The sequence below is a fragment of the Stomoxys calcitrans genome, chromosome 1 (assembly GCF_963082655.1).
Source record: "Stomoxys calcitrans chromosome 1, idStoCalc2.1, whole genome shotgun sequence".
Classification (NCBI taxonomy): Eukaryota; Metazoa; Arthropoda; class Insecta; order Diptera; family Muscidae; genus Stomoxys; species Stomoxys calcitrans.
Window position 1 is genome coordinate 194,389,644 of NC_081552.1, and position 23,924 is coordinate 194,413,567.

The 23,924-nt window shown below is 39.6% G+C and overlaps 1 protein-coding gene across 5 annotated transcripts in view; it reads right to left on the bottom strand.

Moving 5' to 3' along the window:
• The window catches only part of LOC106092475 (FH1/FH2 domain-containing protein 3), a 419,829-nt gene extending 397,192 nt beyond the window's left edge, over window positions 1-22,637 (bottom strand). For all 5 annotated transcript variants that reach the window (XM_059364068.1, XM_059364063.1, XM_059364048.1 and 2 more), the window contains exon 1: window positions 22,038-22,637. In XM_059364068.1, the coding sequence (XP_059220051.1) occupies window positions 22,038-22,061 (24 nt within the window). In that variant the 5' untranslated portion in view covers window positions 22,062-22,637. The remainder of the gene's footprint in view (window positions 1-22,037) is intronic.
• Between the last annotated feature and the right edge of the window lie 1,287 nt (window positions 22,638-23,924).

The following is a 23,924-nucleotide window of genomic DNA, read 5'->3' on the forward strand; positions in this document are numbered from 1 at the left end:
TAATTCTTATAAATGTTTTTAATTATTTTCATTTACCAAATAAATCTCTTAGTGTTGCGACCACATATTTCATATGCACTGAGAAATTAAAGCAATATGGATATTTTGTTTTTTTTTTTTGGTGCCAGGAATTTCGCAAGGAATAAATCTAACAAAAACACACTAGCACGCACACAAAATCGTAAGCACTGTAATTGAAAAACACGGCCCTTCTTTAGAAACAAACTTTTGCATTTGAGAATTACACCATATACTCGAAATAAAAATATCTCTAGGGCTATCAACGACCTGACACACATTACGAAAAATCTTTTGCAACAACGTCTGTAGCGCAGGAATATATGCCGATTTTCGCAATGTATTTGGGTAACATTTCAGAGTGATTACAAAGCACAGGCACATGTCTTGTTGGTAGCCAGCCAAGGAGCTGGCAGTCCACTAGCCGGCCAGTCGCGACCATTCAACCACCCAGCCAGCCAACCAAGCAACCGAAGAACAACCACTGCAATTCAAACACATGTTTAAATGGGAAATTGTCTAAACAAAATGCTGTAATGAGGCATAAACAATTTAAACGAAAAAAAAACAAGTAAAAGCGTGCTAACTTCGGCCGGGCCGAATCTTATATCCCCTCCATGGATCGCATTTATCGAGTTCTTTTCCCCGCATCACTTTTTAGGCAAAAAAGGACATAAGAAAAGATTTGCTCTGCCATTAGAGCGATATCAAGATATGGTCCGGTTTGGACCACAATTGAATTATATGTTGGAGACCTCTGTAAAATGTCAGCCGATCCGAATAAGAATTCCGCCCTTTGGGGGCTCAAGAAGTAAAATAGAGAGATCGATTTATATGGGAGCTGTATCGGGTTATAGACCGATTCAGACCATAATAAACACGTATGTTGATGGTCATGAGAGAATCGGTCGTTAAAAATTTCCGGCAAATCGGATAATAATTGTGACCTCTAGAGGCTCTAGAAGTCAAGATCCCAGATCGGTTTATATGGCAGCTATATCAGGTTATGAATCGATTTGAACCTTATTTGACACAGTTGTTGAAACTTAGAATAAAATACGTCATGCAAAATTTCAGCCAAATCGGATAAGAATTACGCCCTCTAGAAGCTCAAGAAGTCAAGTCCCCAGATCGGTTTATATGACAGCTATATCAGGTTATGAACCGATTTGAACCGTACTAGGCACAGTTGTTGGATATCATAACAAAATACTTCGTGACAAAATTTCATTCAAATCGGATAAGAATTGCGCCCTCTAGAGGCTCAAGAAGTCAAGACCCAAGATCGGTTTATATAACAGCTATATCAGGTTATGAACCGATTTGAACCATACTTGACACAGTTGTTGGATATCATAGCAAAACACGTCTTGTAAAAATTCATTCAAATCTGATAAGAATTGAGCCCTCCAGAGGCTCAAGAAGTCAAGACCCAAGATCGGTTTATATGGCAGCTATATCAAAATATGGACCGATATCGCCCATTTACAACTCCAAATATCGCCCATTTTACAACACTAATAAGAAGTATTTGTGCAAAATTTCAAGCGGCTAGCTTTACTCCTTCGAAAGTTAGCGTGCTTTCGACAGACAGACGGACGGACATGACTAGATCGACTTAAAATTTGTCGACCATCAAGAATATATATACTTTATGGGATCTCAGACGAATATTTCGAGTAGTTACAAACAGAATGACGAAATTAGTATACCCCCCATCCTATGGTGGAGGGTATAAAAAACCCACACACTCAGGCACAAAACTTTTTACATCAAAACTCTTCAATTAAAAAAATGCTCCACAATTGGAACATATTTCAAAAATTTTGAGCCTCTTTTTCTTTTGAAGCAAGAAAATCATACCTGTTGCAGTTGAACTTTTTTTGGGTCGTTGAATGATTCCCCCATATCGAAATCAATTAAAAATTTAGTTCATATCCATTGAAATATTTCGAACTAGAGAAGTTGCATGTACATCGTTCGCCTATTTGTTTATGTTTCCAGATATGTTTTACATTTTTCAATTCGCTGCGTCTATTTGTTTATTTTGATTTACACACCAAAGTAAGTAAATCGAAATCTAATCGATATTGGAAAAAAAATATATCTTCAGTCTGGACATCGCCAGTCGACGAGACAGACGGACAGACAACGACCCCTTTGGCTTTTTGTATGTTGGGCTATCACTTGTGGCATGGGGCATGTGATTTCAACTAAATTAACATGTGTTATCAATGATTGATGCAACATTTCCGACAACAACAACAACTGCATCAGCGACAACAACAACAAGATAAATGTATGAAATCAACAAGTAACCACATGCCGTGCCTGGTGTAGGTCATAACACAGAACACCATTTCCAAAAGAAATTAAACAAGTGGGTACCTAGTTCTCTGATGTAAAATTCTATATATTGTATTGGAGTCTGGTGGACAATACTTACAAAATCCACCTATTGTTTAATAACGAACGGTTGCACTATGGGCCCAATTAGGGGTTTTAGAGGCAACTAACCATAGAAAGCCGCTAAGAATCTAAAATTTTGCATATGCCTCAGTGAGGGCATCACGACAAAATATGAAGTGAATATGATCTGTGACACGCCTAATAATATGAATATGAAATCAATTTGATCTATGCCACGCAAACAGCGACCGCCCTGATGGACCCCAGAGCTGGTTGATCTAAGGAACGACTGCAGAAAACTCTTCAACAGAGCAAAACCACCAAGAGCACCACACGATTGGGACATCTATAAGGCTGAGCTAAGAAAATATAAGGACGAGCTGAGAAAGGCTCAGAACAAATTCTGGGTAGAATTCTGCAGCTCGGTGGAGGATACATCTGCGGCCTCTAGGCTAAGTAAGAGTCTGTTCTCGAGACCTATTGCGGTGGGTACGGTATATTCAGAAGTCAGAGAATGTATGGAGAAAGGTCTAGTGAGGAAACACTAGAACTACTCGTTGATACACATTTCCCGGGAAATTCTCCAACGGACAAAGTGGCGCCCGAAGATGTTGGCACTGATATGCATTCGTCGGAAGCCATTAGAGAAATTATGGCTGAGCCGAAAACCCTTTGGGCCATAAGAAGCTTCGAAGTCGCCAGGCCCTGATGATGTATCATGGGTTGAATTACAAGCTGTGTCTGATAGATTGGAGGCCACCATAGCGCAGAGGTTAGCATGTCCACCTATGACGCTAAACGCCTGGATTCGAATCCTAGCGAGTTCATCAGAAAAAAATTTCAACTGTGGTTTTTCCCTCCTAATGCTGGTAACATTTGTGAGGTACTATACCATCATGTCAAACTTCTCTCCAAAGAGGTGTCGCACTGCGGCACGCCGATCAGACTCGGCTACAAAAAGAAGGCCTCTTATCATTGAGCTTAAAACTTGAATCGGACTGCACTCATTGATATGTGAGAAGTTTGCCCCTGTTCCTTAGTGGAATGTTCATGGGAAAAATTTGCATTTGTCTGATAGATTGGTTCCCTGGCTTAGGGAGATATACTCTGCTTGTATCAGAATGTCATATATGAACCTGTGGGATGGAGGGACACGAAGGCCATTGGTCATTTTCATTCCAAAAGCAGGAAAACCCTATCACACGAAGGCGAAATATTTTCGTCCTCTTAGTCTGTCAGCCTTTATGCTGAAGACTCTTGAGAGGTTGATAGAAACATATCTTAGGGCAAAGATTCCTGGAGATCGCCTGTCTTAGAAGCACCATGCACAACCCCTGAAACAGCCCTTCACGACTTAGACGACTACATAGAGGGTTCTCTCGCTTCAAGGAATATACAATGGTAGCATTTCTTGACATTGAAGGTGCTTTCAATAATGTTAAACCGGCATCAATCATGAAGGAGTTGGACTTTCTAGGGATCAACTCCATCGTAAGAAAGTTTATTAATAACTTACTTACCAAGAGATGCATTACGGCAGGATTGGGATCTGTGGATCTAAAAAGATGGATCAGAAGAGGAACGCCTCAAGGAGGTGTACTGTCTCCTATACTTTACAATATAGCCATTAACAATATATTATTGTCTCAAGAAGAAAAGGGCATAAAAGTGGTTGCGTGTGCTGATGACGTGGCTATGGAGGTTAGGGCAAAACTTCGCAGCACTCTAAAAGATATGCTTCAGGAAGCTCTACATGCAACAGCAAAGTGGGCTACCGAAAGTTGACTAATTATAAATCCATGCAAGTCAGAAGTAGTTCTTCTCAGCAGGAGTTACAAGTTGCCTTTAGTGGAACCTGTCTCCTTGAGTAGAGAGAATGTTCCATTTACAGAAAGCGCAAAATACCTGGGTGTTATGCTGGACAGAAAATTGAACTTCAAATCAAACATTTTGGAAAGGGCAAGAAAGGCAACTCTTGCCCTATACACCTGCAAGAGAGCCATTGGCAAAAGTTGGTGGTTTAGACCGCTTGTCATGCATTGGGTATATACTGCAGTTATCAGACCTATAATGCTGTATGGCATTGTGGTCTGGTGGACGGTGCTTCAAAAGTCCACCTACTGCTCAATACTCAATGCGATCCAAAGGATGGCTTGTTTGTGCATCACAGCCGAACTGAGGACGACAACATCTAATGCACTGAATTAAATGCTACATCTTATGCCTCTGGACATTGTGGCTACCTAAATTGCAGCAACCACTGCCGTGAGGTTAAGGAAGCTCTCTCATTGGTCATGTGGCGGCTATGGAAACTGTGTTATCCTTGATACAATATTCGATGTTGCAGGCAGTGTGGATTACACCCTACCTGAGCCGCTATTTGATAAAAATTACTATTCCTGATAGAACCGATTGGAACTACGATATTCCTGATAACAGAAGTTACATAGAGAAGTCTATGTAACGGATACGGATGATTCAAACTAAACGACCAGTTGGGCTTTGGGTGTACTCTAAAGATCTAGAACTGGTCATATCGAAAAGGTTACCCGACCACTGCAGTGTCTATCAAGCAGAGATCCTTGCAATTAAGGAAGTGGTGGTATGGCTATGATGTAATGTCATTACGACGATTGGCATTATTATCATCTCAAACAGACAGGTAGCCATTAAATCCCTAGGGAACCTATTTCTTAACACAAAAACCGCTCTCGACTGTCGCAGATCTCTCAACGAGATGGCTGAACAGTTTAAAATTCACCTGTTATAGGTGCCGGGCCACAGAGACATCCCAGCGAATTGTAAAGCAGGCGAGCTTGCGAGATTAGGAAATGCCCTACATATTCCAGGGATACTGAAATCTGTGGGTATGCCTCTAGCGACATGTTAGCAAAGTTTTCAGGACCAGGGATACTGGCATCTGTGGGTATGACTCTAGCGACATGTTAGCTAAGTTTTCAGGACCAGGCCCGAAGGACAACAAATTATAGATGGTCACAAAGGAGGGGGCTGTGAGCATTCCAAAACTATGTGGCCTCATCTAGACTTGAAGAGGTCTACGGCTTTGCTGTCATTGGCTAGAACAGACGTCTCAGCCATTGTGTCCGCCATGACAGGAAACATGCTGACAGACAGAAAGTTGCCAGCAACGACTTTTGCAGAAGCTGTGAGGACATCGATGAAGAAGAGACTATAGAACACCTTTTGTGTCAGAAGAAATTATGGAGTACTATCAGTCAGAACGGGTTCCACTTTAGGTTCTTATTTCTTTGAGAACCTGTCTGATTTAGCGGATGTGAACATTCGCAAGTTATTTTTAAAGCGATCTGGATGGTTCAACGGTAGGAACTAGAAGGCATCTTCCTTCTACTGGGCGCAATTATTATCCGTTTTGCAGAGATGGCCGATGGGTAAATACCCAAAAGGTATTTACCCGGTGAATTGGGTAAATACCCGGGAATTCAACCGTTTATACCCTAAAGCTGGGTATTTATAATTTTGCAGATTTTTGTCTAATTTAGCGGATGTCAACATTCGCAAGTTATTGGGCTTTTTAAAGCGATCGGGATAGTTCAACGGCAGAAACTAGAAGGCATCTTCCTTCGTCTGTTCCTGTGGTATCACAATGGACGACAACCTTTAAGCGAGTCTGATGGCAGACTGCCACTTAAACCTAACCTCCTAATCTAACCTAACCCTGCCATGCCTACTTTTGGCGATGGGCGGTGAATAGACCTCCTCCAAGTTGATTCTTCGAGCTTCTACTGGGTGCAATTATTATCCGTTTTGTAGAGATGGCCGATGGGTAAATACCCAAAAGGTATTTACCCGGTAAATTGGTGAAATCGGGTAAATAACCGGGTATTTACCCATATTTACCAAATTTCTGGGTATTTAAAAATTTGCAAATATTTTGGGTACAAAAACATTTTCCAAACAATTTTTGATGACCTTTTGATTTCATAAAATCTCCAGACAAAGTATTGAGGCAATAAATTGGTAATTTTTTTATCCGATTTCGATGAAATTTGTCACGGTGAGTTCTGGTAAATCCTTTACCATTTCTGTGAAGTGTGGTCCAGATCGGGCTATATTTGGATACAGCTGCCTTATAGACCGACCGACCGATTGGCGATACAGGGTATTAAGGCCATAATAAATAAAATTGGCAAAATGAGTTCTGGTAGACCTTTTTCCTGTGAGATGTGGTCCAGCTTGTACCATATTTGGATAGAGCTGCCATATAGAATGATCTCCCGATATGAAGAATTGAGCCAATAAAAGGAGAATCTTTCATCCGATTTTGATGAAATTAAGGACAGTGAGTTTTGGTAACCCTCCACGGTCTTTTACCTGACATAGGTCCCATATAGACCTATATCCCGATTTGACTTTTTGAGCCTTTACAAACGGAAATTTTTGTTCGATTTGGCTGAAACTTTGCATGTGGTTTTCCGCTACGACTTTCAACAACTGTGCTTAGTACGGTCCTAATCGGTCTATAAACTGATATAGCTTCCATATAAACCGATCTCCCGATTTGACTTCCTGAGCCTTTACAAACCGCAATTTTTGTCCAATTTGGCTGAATATTTGCATGTGGTTTTTCGTTACGATTTTCAACAACTGTGCCTAGTACGGTCGGAATCGGTATTTTACCTGATATGGCTTCCATATAAAGCGATGTCCCGATTTGACGATTTTAAGTCCTTACAAGCATCAATTTTTGTCCGATTTGGCTGAAATGTTGCATGCAGTGTTCTGTATGTAGTAAAAAAAAGGCCTTCAACTAAATTTATTTTGTATACATTTTTAGCAGAATCCATGGTGGTGAGTCTCCAAGATTCGGCCGCTAGTACGCTTTTACTTGTTTTAGTCCCATTTATTGTGCCCATTTGGGAGGGTTTGTGTTTCGTACACTTGATTTGGAGTTAATTACGGCAAACTGTAGTTTACCCCATATGGCTGAACTTAGAAACATTTCCCAATCTGACTTTGTCACACCTGTCTTTCAATTAAACGTATAGTGTAGGCAGATAGTGCGTACCTGCTTTTCTTTTGGGAAATGGTGTATCACAGTCATGTTTTCGTACAGCTTAGTTTGCATTCCATGCAAATCAATTAAATCGTTCATCTATGTTAATGCGATGGCAATTGAGGCACTGCCACGGCTGATCAGGCCATCGATCAAAGTTTTTTTTTTTATGTTGGAAAATTTATGACCAACAATGCCTCAGTTAATGATTCTAAAATTTATTAGCGAGAACAATAAAACTGTGAGGTTGCCACAAATTGGGTGCAAGGCTCATCACATCATGATAGTCCGGCATATGTTATTTGGTTTATTGGAAATCCATTTTAAATCTAGACTTTACATATCCAATTGCAACCAAAATAGGCAAAAATTGAGACTTCCAGGTGTGCGTTAAGTAAAATAGGGAAAATTATTTATATGGTGGGCTTTGCACATTGAACCTACGGTTGCAGGGCGCTTGTCCTTCAAACTTGTTTAAAGCAAAAAGTGATTCTATGAGTTAAGTTAGCAGCACTGGTGGATATTTGTGTCCAAATATTAATGGTGAAAAGGTGTGAAAGTAATGATGAAAAAGTGTGAAAGTGAAAGGTGTTCAGGATACTCTGCCATTTCATCATAGATGTTCAGGATACTCTGCCATTTCAAGCGAATAACGACTACAAATCATTGAAATTTATTAGGCAGAATTGCTGAAAATGATATGGCTACCATTCTATTTAATTCCAAAGCACCCAGCCTTCCCCGCACTCTCCTCAAAAAAAAAAAATCACTCTCTATGGTACTCTATATATAGTGCATCAGTTTAAAAATAACACATAATTAAAGAAATGACACACGTTCCATTTACCCCAGAATGAATAAAGAGCGCCAACATACTCACGCACACACACACACACACAGAAACATTTTACAGAAAGAAAAACTAAATTTGAACATCACCAGACACAACAACTGCTAGCTGCATTTGAACTCCATTAATAAAATGTTTTTGGTAGAGCAGACGACAGATTCGAATCGGTACGGAGAACAGGAAATCATCATCTTCATAAGCGAACGAGCGAGCATATATGGGCCTAAGATCTCTCCATTCGGCACACGGATCATGTCAGCAAAGCCCATAGACAACGAAAACGAAAAGGAGCACACATTTCATTTAATCACAAATTTACACTCACTCATGCATGCACGTGCTGTGGTAGAATGTACGCCTATAGTTAGGGTGATGGTGAAAAGGGGGTGTCAGTCATTTGTAACATGTATGGACTATGTAGATCTTTCTAATCTACAATACATACAGTTAAGTGGCTGAAAGTGTTAGTTAGAGAGAGGGCAAATGAGTGTGAGAGGGTTTGCGGCAGCGAAAAGTGCATGAAATTTGTTAAAATTTTCAAGCGAAAGCAATTGGTGTCTAAAGGAACTTTTTTATACCCACCAACGTAGAATAGGGGGTATATTCATTTAGTCATTCCGTTTGCAACTTATCGAAATTTCAATTTCCGACCCTACAATGTATATATTAGGTTGCCCAAAAAGTAATTGCGGATTTTTCATAAAGTCGGCGTTGACAAATTTTTTCACAGCTTGTGACTCTGTAATTGCATTCTTTCTTCTGTCAGTTATCAGCTGTTATTTTTAGCTTGCTTTTGAAAAAAGTCTAAAAAAGTATATTTGATTAAAGTTCATTCTAAGTTTTATTAAAAATGCATTTTCTTTTTTTTAAAAAATCCGCAATCACTTTTTGGGCAACCCAATATATTTCGGATTTTGATTTAACGATGTCCATGGGTCCATCCGTCCGTCCGTCTGTTGTAATCACTCTACAGCCTTCAAAAATTGAGACATTGAGCTGGAATTTGGCACAGATACGTCTTTCTGATGCACGCTGGTTAAGTTCTTGAAGGGGTCAAACCGACCGATCTGCCTATAAAGGGTCTTATGCCCATTAATGCTTTATTTTTCATCCGGTTTCGCTCGAATGGCCTCAATCGAGCTTAACCCGCTTTTAATTGTTTGGTGATGAGATGAGGGATACCAAACAACGACTCTGAGATTAATGTGATAAAGTTCAGGTCAAAGTTGGTTCCGCCTATTCTATCAATTGAGGAGATTGACCACCTCGTGGTTTCTACATGAAGTACTTGTCTTTAACACCCTACAATTATAGTGGGTAAATATACGCCCCGAAATACGCATGTTTTTATATCTATATAACAAGTAAAAGCGTGAAAAGTTCGGTTTGGACGAATCTTGGGAACCCAACACCATGGGTACCCATACTGCTAAAATATGGGAGCTATATCTGGTTATAGACCGATTTGGACTATACTTGGCACAGTTTTTGGAAGTCGTAACAGAACACCGCATGTTAAATTTCAGCCACATCGGACAAAAACTGCGGCTTCCAGGGGCCCAAGAAAACAAATCGGGAGATCGGTTTATATGGGAGTTATATCAGGTTATATAACGATTTGGACCGTACTAAGCACAGTACTTGAAAGTCATAGCAGAGTACTATGTGCAAAATTTCGTCTAAGTCAGATGAAAATTGTGGCTTCCAGGGGCTCAAGAAGTCAAATCGGGAGATCGGTTTATATGGGACCTATATCAGGTTCTTGATCTATTTGGACCGTACTTGCACAGTTGTTGAAAGTCATAACAGAACACTATGTGCGAAATTTCAGCAGAATCGGACAAAAATTGCGGTTTCCAGGGGCTCAAGAAGTCAAATCTGGAGATCGGTTTAAATGGGAGATCTACAATAAATCTGAAGCGATATGGCCCATTTGCAATATGGGCCAAGGACGGCTAGCTCTTCGCGTTTGACTATCGCGATTTCTACAGACGGACGCATGGTTGGTATAGAAAGGGTTAAACCGGTTTCTTTGAGTTTGCACTGATTGTGAAGATTCGACTGGAAAGAGCAATAGGCTATAGGTTTTTGATATCGGTAGGGGGGCGAACTCTCCCCCTTAACACATATGCTTCATCGGAAAATAAAAGTGAGCCGATCGCAACAATATGGGACTCAAATTAAAGGTATTTGGGAGTAAAATACGAATTTGGTATTAACCTGTGAGGAACGGCAAAAGTCAGGTGGAGCCGACTATATAATACCCTACACCACCGAGTCTACGTAATACTTTTAATATATATAGCACTTATATACAAATCTAGTCAAACTTTAATTTTGCATACTTATTGAAATATCGAATAAAATATATATGGGAGTTTTATCAGTGGTGGCGTAGGGTATGAAAATTGGGTCCATGTACCTAAAGAGCCACCCGACCTCATAACCGCTCCAAAAGGACCGCCCAAAATCAAAAGTGGACCGATCGGGACAAAGTGGGACTCAAATAAAATGAATTCGGCAGTAGATTACGAATGTGGTCTGGAAAGAATAATATACTACATATATTTTTTTGATATCTAAAGAGGGCCCTTATGGATTTTGTAAGTAGCATGGAATTCCTAACTTAAAATTTTCTTTTTAGAGGTTACTTTATAGTTTTTAGAGCGCACAACAAGCCGATTACTGGCGTATGTGTATGTCCATAGTGGCATGGGGCTGATTAATATCTGCACCCTCTTTTCAACCTAACCTAAACTAAAGAGGGCCCTCCACCCTTATCACGAAGCACCATCCAAAACTAAAAATGGACCGATTGGAAAAATATGGAAATCAAATGAAAGGTATTGAAGAGTGGAATACGAATATGGTATTTGGGTTCAAGTACCCAGGGGTCCGTCCCAACCCCCAAACCGAACACATTAACCGACCGTTACAATATGGCGGTCAAATGAAAGATATTTGCTAAAGCCCTTCAGATAACAAAATATTTGCAAGTTTTATCAAAACAATGGAAATTTTGAAATTCTAAGGTCGGCGGCGGGTAGGCTAAAACTTTTCTGGGGGCCCACCCCCAGCTTAGCACAGGCCGTTCTACGCTTATGGTGAGACTGCTATTGACCAATCACAACAGTATGGTAGTGAAATGAAAGGTTTTAGCGAGAATACGACTGAGACAGTTAGTTTTGGTCCAAGGATCTGGGAGGAGGTTCTCTTTCTAAAACCACTGCAAATAGGCTAATTGACAGATCATGGCATTGTGCGCATCAAGCGAGATGTATTTGTTTAGTGGAAAACTAACATCCAAATTTGTGCTTATAGGTGAAAAAGGAAGGCACAACCAAATCACATTGAACAAAAACTCCAGGAGAGATTGGGTTACATTACATAAGTGAAACTTTTTCCACACTTTGAAAGCGAAAGCGTAGTGGAGAGGGTTTGATTAAGCGATAGCCAGGAGTCTCCTTTTTATACCAGTTTCCTAGGGGCCTGCCGATAACCATTACGTTTTTGTACTGAAGTCTAAGATGGCTTAATTATTCACAAATGTTGCAACTATTTATTATTGAATTGATAATCACCGCAGACAATTTTTTCTGACGTCAAAATTCGAACTCAGGCTTTCAGTGTTATTGTGGTGTATAATAAGGCGCAATGGAGTTCGGGTTCAACTAGTCTTATACATAAAATCAATTTGTGTTTCTTGGTTAGTTTGTTTATGTGTTCCATGTAGACTCAAAAATGGCTGAACCGATTATCATGAAATCTTTACAGATGGTGTAGAATGGTCCTGCGGTGAAAATAGGGTACTTAATTTTTTGATACCTAGATCTTGGAGATGGGTGAACTTATTTGAGCGAAATTTTGTTTGCAATCTTATAGTAGGTTAGGTTAGGTAAGAGTGGCAGTCCGTTACAGACTCACTTAGACAATTCTAAGTCCATTGTGATACCCCAGTAGCGACAGACCAAGCCTTCTGGCGGGAATCGAACCCATGACCTCTGCTCGGCGGGGAAGCGCCTAATCTTATAGTAACCTAAACAAAAAAATCTGTTTCCGAATTTGAAGTGGGATATCTGAGGGGACAGTCCCTCAGGTATCCCACTAAGAGACAGTCCCTCAGTGAGTTCAAGTGTTTGGCGGCCCGCGCCATCTTAAAAAAAACCCCAAACAGGACATATTTTCCGACCACGGCAATCTAGGGTTCAAACGAAAGATCTTTCGGAGTAAAGCACGAAACTGATATTTACTTTCGGGACCAAGTGTCTGGGGGCCGGCCCACTACCATGCTACTACCCCTTAAATAAGACGTGCCATGTTTTATCCGAATTGGTCAATATGATGATATAGGCCCTCCAAAGTACCGATATCCCGATATGACTTCTGGAGACCATTGAAACCTTATTCAATCCCCGATTTGATTGCTGCAAAATAATGCAAATACAAACTCAGTTAATAAGGGTACATTTTTAGCCGAACTGGTGTTGGCTACCCAAGATTCGGCCTGGTCGAACTTAGCACCCGGTCGAAGGGCATACCTTCCTCTTTATTATGAAATAAACATCCCATCATTTATGTCAAAAAAACTAAATTTCCTTTGAATAACAAAAGAACAACTCTTATTGGTCGGCTGATCGGTTTTCGTGGCAGCTATATTTAAACATGGAGGCCACCATAGCGCAGTGGTAAGCATGTCCGCCTATGACGCTGAACGCCTGAGGTTCGATTCGAGGCGACACCATCAGAAAAAATGTTCAGCGGTGGTTTTCCCCTCCTAATGCTGGCAACATTTGTGAGCTACTATGCCATGTAAAACTTCTCTCCAAAGAGGTGTCGCACTGCGGTACGCCGTTTGGACTCGGCTTTCAAAAGGAGGCCCCCTATCATTGAGCTTAAACTTGAATCGGACTGCACTGCAAATTGGCATTTGCATATTTAAACATCATCCAATCTGGACCATGTGCAGTTCGGTCATCGGAAGTGCTTTTATACCCTCCACCATAGGATGGGGGTCATTCTGTTTGTAACACCTCGAAATATGCGTCTAAGACCCCATAAAGTATATATATTCTAGATCGTTGTGACATTTTAAGTCGAACTAGCCGTATCCGTCCGTCTGTCCGTTCGCCCGTCTGTCTGTCGAAAGCACGCTACCTTTTGAAGAAGCAGCGTTAGCCGCTTGAACTTTTTACACAAAAACTTTCTATTGGTGTAGGTCGGTTGGGCTAAAATGGGCTAAATCGGTCCATGTTTTGATATAGGTGCCATATAAACCGATCTTGGGTCTTGACTTCTTAAGGCCATAGAGGGCGCAATTTGTATCCGATTTGGCTGTAATTTTGCACGTGGTGTTTTGGTATCACTTCCAACAACTGTGCGAAGTATGGTTCAAATCGGTCCATAATCTGGTATAGCTGCCATATAAACCGATATTGGGTCTTGACTTTTTGAGCTTTTAGAAGGTGCAATTTCTATCCGATTTGGCTGTAATTTTGCAAGTGGTAGCTTGGTATCACTTCCAGCTTTTATGCAAAGTATGGTCTAAATCGCTCCATACCGTGATATAGCTGCCATATAATTCGATTTGGCCAATTCTCATCCGATTTGGCACAGATAACTTCTCCCATGGCCTTCAACATACGTGGACAATATGGTCTGAATCGATATATAGCTTGACACGGCTCCTATTTAAACCGATCTCCCGATTTTGCTTCTTGGGCCCCAATCGGTTTATAGCTTGATATAGCTCCTCCTCCGTCCATATTCATTATTCTTTGTTTGCCTAAAAAGAGATACTGCGCAAAGAACTCGACAGATGCGATCCATGGTGGAGGGTATATAAGATTCGGCCCGGCCGAACTTAGCACGCTCTTACTTGTTTCAACTCATTGTTTTGAATTCGAGGGAAATGGGGGCAATAAATACTGCTTTTTTGGGTTGCAGACCCTAAATCGGGAGATCGGTCAATGTAGCAACTATTTAAATATGTTTCGATATGGCTCATCTTCGGTTCGCATATCGGTGGGCCTAGTCCAACTAACTGTCCCGAATTTTAGGGAATGGACCCTAAGTAAGTAGATTGGTAGTTATGTCAGGATCCTCCATTTGGTCAAATTTCACATTAATATTCTCATTTGTGCAGGCTATGGCGTAATTACAACTGAGTGACGCCCAGACAGACGGACGGACAGCGGATGTAGTAGCAAAGTGAAAATCTAAGTTGCAGTCAAATTTTTAGCTTCCACGATAACGGATTGAGGCAAGACGGACGGACAGCGGTAGTAGTAGCAAAGTACAAATCCGAGTTAACAGCCTTACAGGAACGATCCAAGTTTTTAGCTCCGACGATAACGTATTGAGGCAAGACCGACGGACAGCGGATGTAGTAGCAAAGTGCAAATCCTAGTTAACGGCCTTGCAGGAACGATCCAAATTTCAGCTTCCATGATAAAGCATTGAGACAAGATGGACGGACAGCGGTGGTAGTAGCAAAGTGCAAATCCTAGTTAACAGCCTTACAGGAATGACCCAAATTTCAGGTTCCATGATAACGGATTGAAGCAAGACGGACGGACAGCGGATGTAGTAGCAAAGTGCAAATCCGAGTTAACAGCCTTAACAGAACGATCCAAATTTCAGCTTCCACGATAACAGAGTGAGGCAAGACGGACGGACAGTGGATGTAATAGCAAAGAGCAAATCCTAGTTAACAGCCTTACAGGAACGATTCAAATTTTCAGCTTCCACGATAACGGATAACGTAGTAGTTGGCCGTTGACAAGTTTATGCGGAACAGACATGTTCCGCTATAGTTTGACTTTTGTATTTACAAAAATTTTGCATTATCTCACCGCATTTATTTCAATACTCCTTTCGCTTTTGAGCCACTGTGCCCACTGGACTAACACACTGGCTGCTTCTTCTGTTTGCAGTCCCAAAGTTATTGCCCACCACCAGCACATCATTTCAGTTGTGTTTGGTTTTCCGTGTTTTGATTTTATTTGTGCAACAGAACATAGTTTTTCTTTTTACTCTCATCTCATATTAATATTCGGCAATCTCAGCCATATTTTGTATTGGCTTTGAGTGCATCATAAAGAATTTTCGATATTGTCTTTTGCCTTTGGCGGTTGTGGCATAGAGAGGGCCAGAGAGGCAACCCTGTATGTTATAATATTTGGTTGTAAAATTTGAAATACCCATAAAGTATGCCGTGACGGGGCTGCTTGTGTGAGTGTTTTCCGTCTACACTTTTAGAGCTCCTCCACTTTTAATGGGGGTAATTTGTGAGGACATACAAACACTTCAAAGTGAAGATATCATCAACGTGATTTTCAAAATTAAAAAAAAAAAAAAAACGCAAACACTACCCCATCTCCGGCATGGTGCACACACCAAGTGAAGGGTTGCTGTTTGGGAATAGGGGGGTTGGGGATATTGACACATTTTTGTGGGATTTACAAAATTGTTGCTCAAACAATATTTATGGGTTTGGAGTGCAGAAATTGAATGGATTTGTGGATGATCATCGCGCGAGTGTTTTTATTTTTTGTTGATGCGGCAAATGACTTTGTGAAGTGAAAACTGAAAATATTTCAATTAAAATTACCAATCAAAATGTTTTGTTTCATTTAATTGATTGACATGGGGGAATGATGTATTTATGACTTACACCACCACCGTGGTACAGGGTACTATAACTGTTTGCATTTGTTTGCAGCGGTAAGAAGGAGAAGAGCTGAACTCATCAAAAAAGGAAACTGATTGGCTCAGAATCACCTACTAAATCGATCTAGGCATGTCCGTCTGTCTGGCCATATATTCTTGTGATCAAGGTAGAGGTACGCATTTGTCATACAATTGTGCCCAAATCACTTTCTTAGCCCAACAACGAACGCTTTTGATTTTGAACAAAATTGGTACAGATTTACATGTAACTCCCATATATACCTTTCATCCGAAATGGCCTTCTAAGGTTGTAGCAGCATAATTGTGGTTCAATCTGTACAAAATTTTGGATGTGATGTTTTATTTGAAAATCGGTACAGATTTAGATGTATCTCTTATACATATATGCTTCATTCGATATGGCTGCAGAAAGCCACAATTTTTGACCTCTTAAGAGGACAGTACTTTCTATGAAAAAGCGGCTCAGAAAATGTGTAATCCAACATTGTATTAAGAATAGCAGAGTGTCCGTGGGCGCCGCATGACCAAAGGTAAAGCTCCCTTGGCCTCACAGCAGTGGTTGCAGCAACAAATTGTCTAGCCACAATGTCCAGATACATTAGGTGTATCATTAAATTCAGTGCATCAGATGGTGTGGTCCTCAGTGCGGCTGTGATGCATAAATAAGCCATCCTTTGGATCCGACTGAGTAGTGAACAGTAGCTGGATTTTTAAAGCTGAACTTAAAAGTAACAAGAAGACTCGATGGTGTAGGATATTATTATAGTCGACTCCGCTCGACTCTTCACTGGTTTTGATTACAATTGTTGTGCCTAGGAGCTCATATAGTCAATTTCTAAGACGGTTTAATATATTGGGTTGCCCAAAAAGTAATTGCGGATTTTTCATATAGTCGGCGTTGACAAATACTGTAATTGCATTCTTTCTTCTGTCAGTTATCATCTGTTACTTTTAGCTTGCTTTAGAAAAAAAAGTGTAAAAAAAAGTATATTTGATTAAAGTTCATTCTAAGTTTTATTAAAAATGCATTTACTTTCTTTTAAAAAATCCGAATTAACAGCCGCAATTACTTTTTGGGCAACCCAATAGAAGCTATCTTAGCTCATTCGCCGATTTGGACTTTATGTGACACGCCAATTATTTCGGCAGTTATCGATTGGCAAGTATATGTGTTTGGTTTTTTTAAATCTCAATTTCGCAACCATTTTATATGAAAGACACTCACACGAATTAAACAAATAAGCACCTTGTATAAAAATGCACTTTCCACCTTTTAAAAACATGGAGTTTCCACAAGAGTGACAAATCAAATGCCAGTTTGAAAGTTTCGTACACTTTTGCGTTGCTTATGGCAACATCTGCTCCATACGAGTTAGCTACCACTTGAAAAGGTTCAATAGGGCGTATGAGTTACGCCAGTTAAATGTTGGTTAATTCATTATTAACACTCATACGCAACCGGTACTTGGGGTATGGAAAAACTGATTGATATACAAGCCGATTGCTTATTTGGTCAACGTGCCTTAAAAGTAAGAATTGTAAAAAATCAGGTTATACCACTGAAATTGAGGCTTTGAATTGACTACAAAAAGCAGTGTTTTTCACATTTAATGGTGGAAGAGGGTCAGTATAGCTCTTGGTATCATGACAGCAGATATAGGACTACGAGTTCACTTATGTAAAATGAGAGATCCCTTTGTCATTGCCCGGCTTTCGCGTCTACGTCCCTGGCTCCTACAATATGTTCGGAAATTTAAGCAAATTTTTAAATTCGAAGACTTAGCCTGCATATCCAATGTGTTGATGGTATCAAAAGGTCGCCTTTGGCCGACTGAAATCTGTCCCCACTTGTCAAGTATTAGTTGTAACACTGCATGGACACTTCCTCTGGGTGTCCATTAATAGTTCTTGCCCACATTTTTATACCCACCACCGTAGGATAGGGGGTATATTCATTTAGTCATTCCGTTTGCAGCACATCGAAATATCAATTTCCGACCCTACAAAGTATATATATTTCGGATCGTCGTAAACTACTAAGACGATTTAATGATGTCTGTCCGTCTATCCCTCTGTCCGTCTATCCCTCTGTCCGTCTATCCGTCCGTCTGTTGTAATCACTCTACAGCCTTCAAAAATTTTGATATTGAGTTGAAATTTGGCACAGATACGTCCTTTTGATGCACGCTGGTTTAGTTCTTGAACGGGCCAAATCATATTTGGATATAGCTGCTATATAGACCGATGTGATGATAAAGGGTCTAATGCCCATAAAAACTTAATTTTTCATCCGATTTTGCTGAAATTTCAAACAGTGAGTAGTTTTAGGCCTCCCGACATCTAACCCAAATATGGTTCAGATCGGACTATATTTAGATATAGCTGCCATATAGACCGATCTGCTAATAAAGGGTCTGAAGCCCATAAAAACCTCATTTATTGCCCAATTTCGTTGAAGTTCGTTATTTTGAGCCACCCGACATTCGACCTAAGTATGGTTTAGATCGGACTATATATAGATATAGCTGCCATATAGACCGATCTCCCGATAAAGGGTCTGAAGTCCATAAAAGCTTAATTTTGTATTCGATTTCGCTGAAATTTAAAACTGTGATTAGTTTTAGGCCTACCAACATCTGACCCAAATATAGTTCAGATCGCACTATATTCAGATATAGCTGCCATATAGACCGATCTCACGATAAAGGGTCTGAACCCCATAAAAGCTTAATTTTTTATCCGATTTCGCTGAAATTTAAAACAGTGAGTAGTTTTAGGCCTATTAACATCTGACCCAAATATAGTTCAGATCGCACTATATTTAGATATAGCTGCCAGATAGACCGATCTCCCGTTAAAGGGTCTGAAGACCATAAAGGCTTTATTTTTTAACCAATTTCGCTGAAATTTGAAACACTGAGTGGTTTTAGGCCTTCTAACATAGGACCCAAATATGGTTTAGATCAGACTCTATTTAGTTATAGCTGCCATATAGACCGATCTGTCGATAAAGGGTCTGAAGTCTGTAGAAGCTTAACTTTTTATCCGATTTGGCTGAAATGTAAAACAGCGAGTAGTTTCAGGCCTACCAACATCTGACCCAAATAAAGTTCAGATCGCACTATATTTAGATATAGCTGTCATATAGACCGATCTCCCGATAAAGGGTCTGAAGACCATAAAGGCTTTATTTTTTAACCGATTTCGCTGAAATTTGAAACAGTGAGTAGTTTTAGGAATTCTAACATAGGACCCAAATATGGTTTAGATCGGACTATATTTAGTTATAGCTGCCATATAGACCGATCTGTCGATAAAGGGTCTGAAGCCCGTAGAAGCTTAACTTTTTATCCGATTTGGCTGAAATGTAAAACAGCGAGCAATTTTAGGCGTACCAACATTTGACCCAAATATGGTTTGGATCGGACAATATTTAGATACCAGCTGACCCGGGCCCGCTCCGCAGCGCCTTCTTTTACTTTATATGGAACGAAAGTTTCCTTGGAATACTTATTTTCGACAATTAAAGATCTTTTAGTGAAATACCATGCAAACTTGACTAACAGTTTAACAATATAAGACCCTTTATCTGAATCCCATATGATCTTTATTGGTCTATGAATTTAAGTTTGGATCTAAGGTGTACTCCATTCTTAAAATACTTCATTTCAGCCTGATATTCTCATGTCTGATTGAGTTGTGTCTTCGGCGGATAGGTGGTCCCCCAGATACTTGGCCCTGAAAAAATTTTAGCATCGTGCTCTTCTCTTAAATACCATTTATTTAAACCCCATATTGCCATTGGCTTAAGAGGAGTTTACAGGATGAGGCGTCCCCCAAACACATGGCCCCAAAATAGGTTATCAAATTCGTTTTGTAATCTCAAATACCTTTCATTTGAGCCACATATTGGCATGGTCGAAAAATTGTTTCCCTTTGGATGTGTTTTGGGAAAGGGATGATGCCCTAAATACATGGTCCTACATTTGGATGTCAAATTCGCATTCTACTCCCAAATATCTTTATTTGAGCCCCATATTGCGATGGTCAGTAACAAATTGCTGTTTGTGGGGTATTTTGGGAAAGAGGTAGACCCTCAGAAAATTGGTTCCGAAAATGGGTATCAATTCTTGCTCTACCCCCCAATGCCTTTCATTTAAGCTCCACATTGACATGGTCGGTAAATATGCCCGATTTAGGGGTGTCTTGGGGATTGAGGTGGTCCTCCAAACACTAAGCCCTGAAAATATATCAGCAACGTGCTCTATTCTCAGATATCATTTATTTGAACCCCATATAGCCATTGCCCTCAAAATGGGATATCAAATTCGTTTTCTAATCTTATTTAAACTCCTTATTGCAAAAGTCTGCAAATATGTCCAGTTTGGGGTATTGGCTCTAAAAACTATGAATATTTAGTTCCACAATCTTTAAGACCCCAATTGTCTTGGTAAGCAAATATGTCCTATTTGGGGGTTGTTATGAAGGTGGGACGTCCCCTAGACAGTTGGTCCTTAATATTGATATCAGATACGTGGTCTTCCTCAAACACCTTGAATTTGAGCCCCATATTTCCATAGTCGGCAAACATGACTGGCTTGGGGGTGTTTTGTGGGATGGGCGGCCACTCAGTGAGTTGGCCTTGAAAATATATATGGGATTTGTGTTCCATATTCAAAACCCTTTTATTTGAGCCTCATATTGCAATAGTCAGCAAATACTTCCCATTTGGATGGTGTTGTGGGGGTGGGGTGGCCCCATAGACACTTTTCCCGAATATTGATATCAGATTCATGTTTTACTCCCAAAGACCTTTCATTTGAGCCCCATATGGCAATGGTCGTAAATTTGTCCCCTTTGGGGGATGTTTTTGGGGAGAGGCGGTCCCCCAAACACTTGGTCCCATATTTGGATATCAGATGCTAGTTCTACACTCAAATACCTTTTTTTAAGCCCCATATTCCCATGGTCAGTAAATAAGTCCTGTTTGGGGGGTATTTTGGAAAAGGGGTGGACCCCCAGAAACGTGGTCCCACATTTTGATATCAGATTCGTATTCTACTCGCAAATACCTTTCATTTGAGTCCCATACTGGCATGGTCGGAAAATATGTCCGATTCAGGAGTGTTTTGGGGGTGTTCCCCCTAGCACTTGGTCCGACAATTGGATATCAGATACGTTTTCTTATCCTAAATACCTTTCATTTGAGTTCCATATTGTCGTGATTGGTCTAAAAATATGTTTGATAGGTTTTAGGGTGGGGCAGCCCCCCTAGGTACCTCATCCGAAATTTGGATACTAAATTTTTATTTTCAGGGTACTATATGAGAGCACACAAAATTTCGCTTAAATCGCACCACCCATCTCCGAGATCTGGAGTTTCTAAAAATTAGGGTAAGGGGGAGGGTCCGCCCCCCCTTCAAATATCAAAAAATATGGTACCCTATTTTCACCACGGGGTCATTATGCATCATCTGTGAAAATTTCAAGAATATCGGTTCAACCGTTTCTGAGTCTATAAGGAACAGACAAACATAAGATATCTGTCATATAGATCGATCCCCCGATAAAGGGTCTATATGGCAGATGTTTCTAAATATAGACCGTTCTCCCATAAAAGCTTAATTTTTTATCCAATTTCACTGAAATTTGAAACAGTGAGTAGTTTTAGGCCAGGGCTGCATTTAGATATAGCTGTCATATAGACCGATATGCCGGTTAAGGGTCTGAAGCTTATAAAAGCTTTATTTATAACCCGTTATTGTTGAAATTTTAAATACAAAATTGAACAGTGACTTACATATATTAGACCACCCAATATCCGTGACGAATTCGGGTGTATAAGTTATCCAAATTTCATCGGAGTGTGACGAAAGGGGGTTTACATATATACCCGAGGTGGTGGGTATCCAAAGTTCGGCTCGTCCGAACTTAATGCCTTTTTGGTAGGTTTTTGTTTTTTGGGCGCTATAAACTATCGTCGTTGTAAAGCAAATACTGATCGGTTGAAAATTCGAATGAAATGTATATACTTACATAACTGCTGCGATATGAAGACATTCTAATTGTTTAGATATTTGTTGTTGTTGTTTTTAGTACGGTTTTTGCTTTGTTTTCGGGTTGCTGTAAACACTTTTCGTCTTGTTTTCTATCCAAGTGTTAAACAATGGCTTGCTTCTTGAAATTTGCTTTCGATCAATGTTTTGTTTTTTTTTACTTTTGTAATTTGGCATACAACAATGGCACTGCCACCATACAGTGCTGAAGCACTTGCATACACGCACACTACAATACGGAAAAACTCTTTTTGTTTTTTCTTTCGATTTTCTTTTTCTAAAAATTTTTCACAACTTTTTCCGTCGTTTTGAGAAATTTGATGTTTTTTTGGGGGCAAAATTCGTACTCAGGTGAAGAGGCAACGATTGTGGTTCACCATAAAAAGCGTAAATATTTTCTTCATATCAGCATTAAAAAGAACACAAAAACACTTTGTAAACGTAAACATTTTGCTGGTGGAATTCCTTAATTTTTTTTTGTTTATTATGGGCGCATAGGCACTTCCACCTACGCCGCGAAGGCAATTGTTTGATATGTGGGTTTTTCGAATTCTTTTTCTTGTAAATATTGTTGTTGTTATTGTTGCTGCTGATGATGATGGTGATTTTGTTTATGCTGTTGTTGTTGTTGTTGTTGTTGTTGTTAAATAATCACTTTATTTTGCAATGTGGGTCAACACTTCATCATTACTGCTGCGTGCTTCTTTTGATGAAACACTTTTCAACACTGCAGTCCATATAATTTCCTTTTTTCTAAAGCACTTTTCCTTGTTTTTTAACTAAAGATTCATAAATAATTTCTCTTTATTTTGCATTTATTGTTAATTTTTTTCCTATGAAAATTAAAAAAAAAAATTAAATTTATTGTCGCTGCAAATCCACTTTGGACTTTTAAAGATATTCACCATGAATTTATATTCCATATGTCATTTTATATTAATTGCAATTTTTATTTTTTTTTTTCCTTTTCTTTTTCACTTTTGTTATTGCTGAGAATTTGTTTCAATTAAAAAATAATTTTAATTAATTTTGTAACCATACGTTGTGTGATCACACTTGCAAATCGCTTTGGGGGTTAATATTTTCGATAGCATCGCATTCTACTTGGCTGCGCGCATCTCTTTGATCGTTTCGCCTGCACTAAACGGACAAGGAGTGAATAATGAGCTGTACTATTGTTGCCTAGTCGGTTGGTTTGGTATGTTCTGATGATATTGAAATCGTTCATTGCTCCTCTTATGTATTCGTTTTCGATTTTCTTGATTTTGTGTAAAGTGCAAATTGGGGTTTTATTGTATTTGGTTGATTTATTTTGCCTGACACATGAGTATTGTGATGTAAAGCACAATCGTTTGAAATATTTGACAAAATAATTTAGTTTACGAAAATTCGTAAAAAGACTAAAAAAGGCTTCGAAAAAGAGAATTGTGAAAACCCTTTTTTAGTGGGATTATAATTAGGGTGTTTAAAACCCTGGTAGTTAACTGGGCCGATCACTGGATTTGAGCTAAAGTCTAGAACTGGCAAGCTATCGATATTCGCAACATTCGATATTTTTCTAAAAAATATCGATGACTATCGATACTATCGTTCATTTCAGTAACTGTAAAGCAAACAAGTAAAAAGGCGTTAAGTTCGGCCGGGAAGAACTTTGGATACCCACCACCTCGGGTATATATGTAAACCACCTTTCGTCAAAATCCAGTGAAAAATACATAATTTATGCTCCCATATCGAAATATGTTCCGTCCGTATGTCTAATAAATACAAGTCCGTATGTCTAATAAATACAACCATATACGACACGGAAGGCGAAAAGCCTAACATAAGTCACTAAGTAAAATTTCAGCGAAATCGGATTATAAAT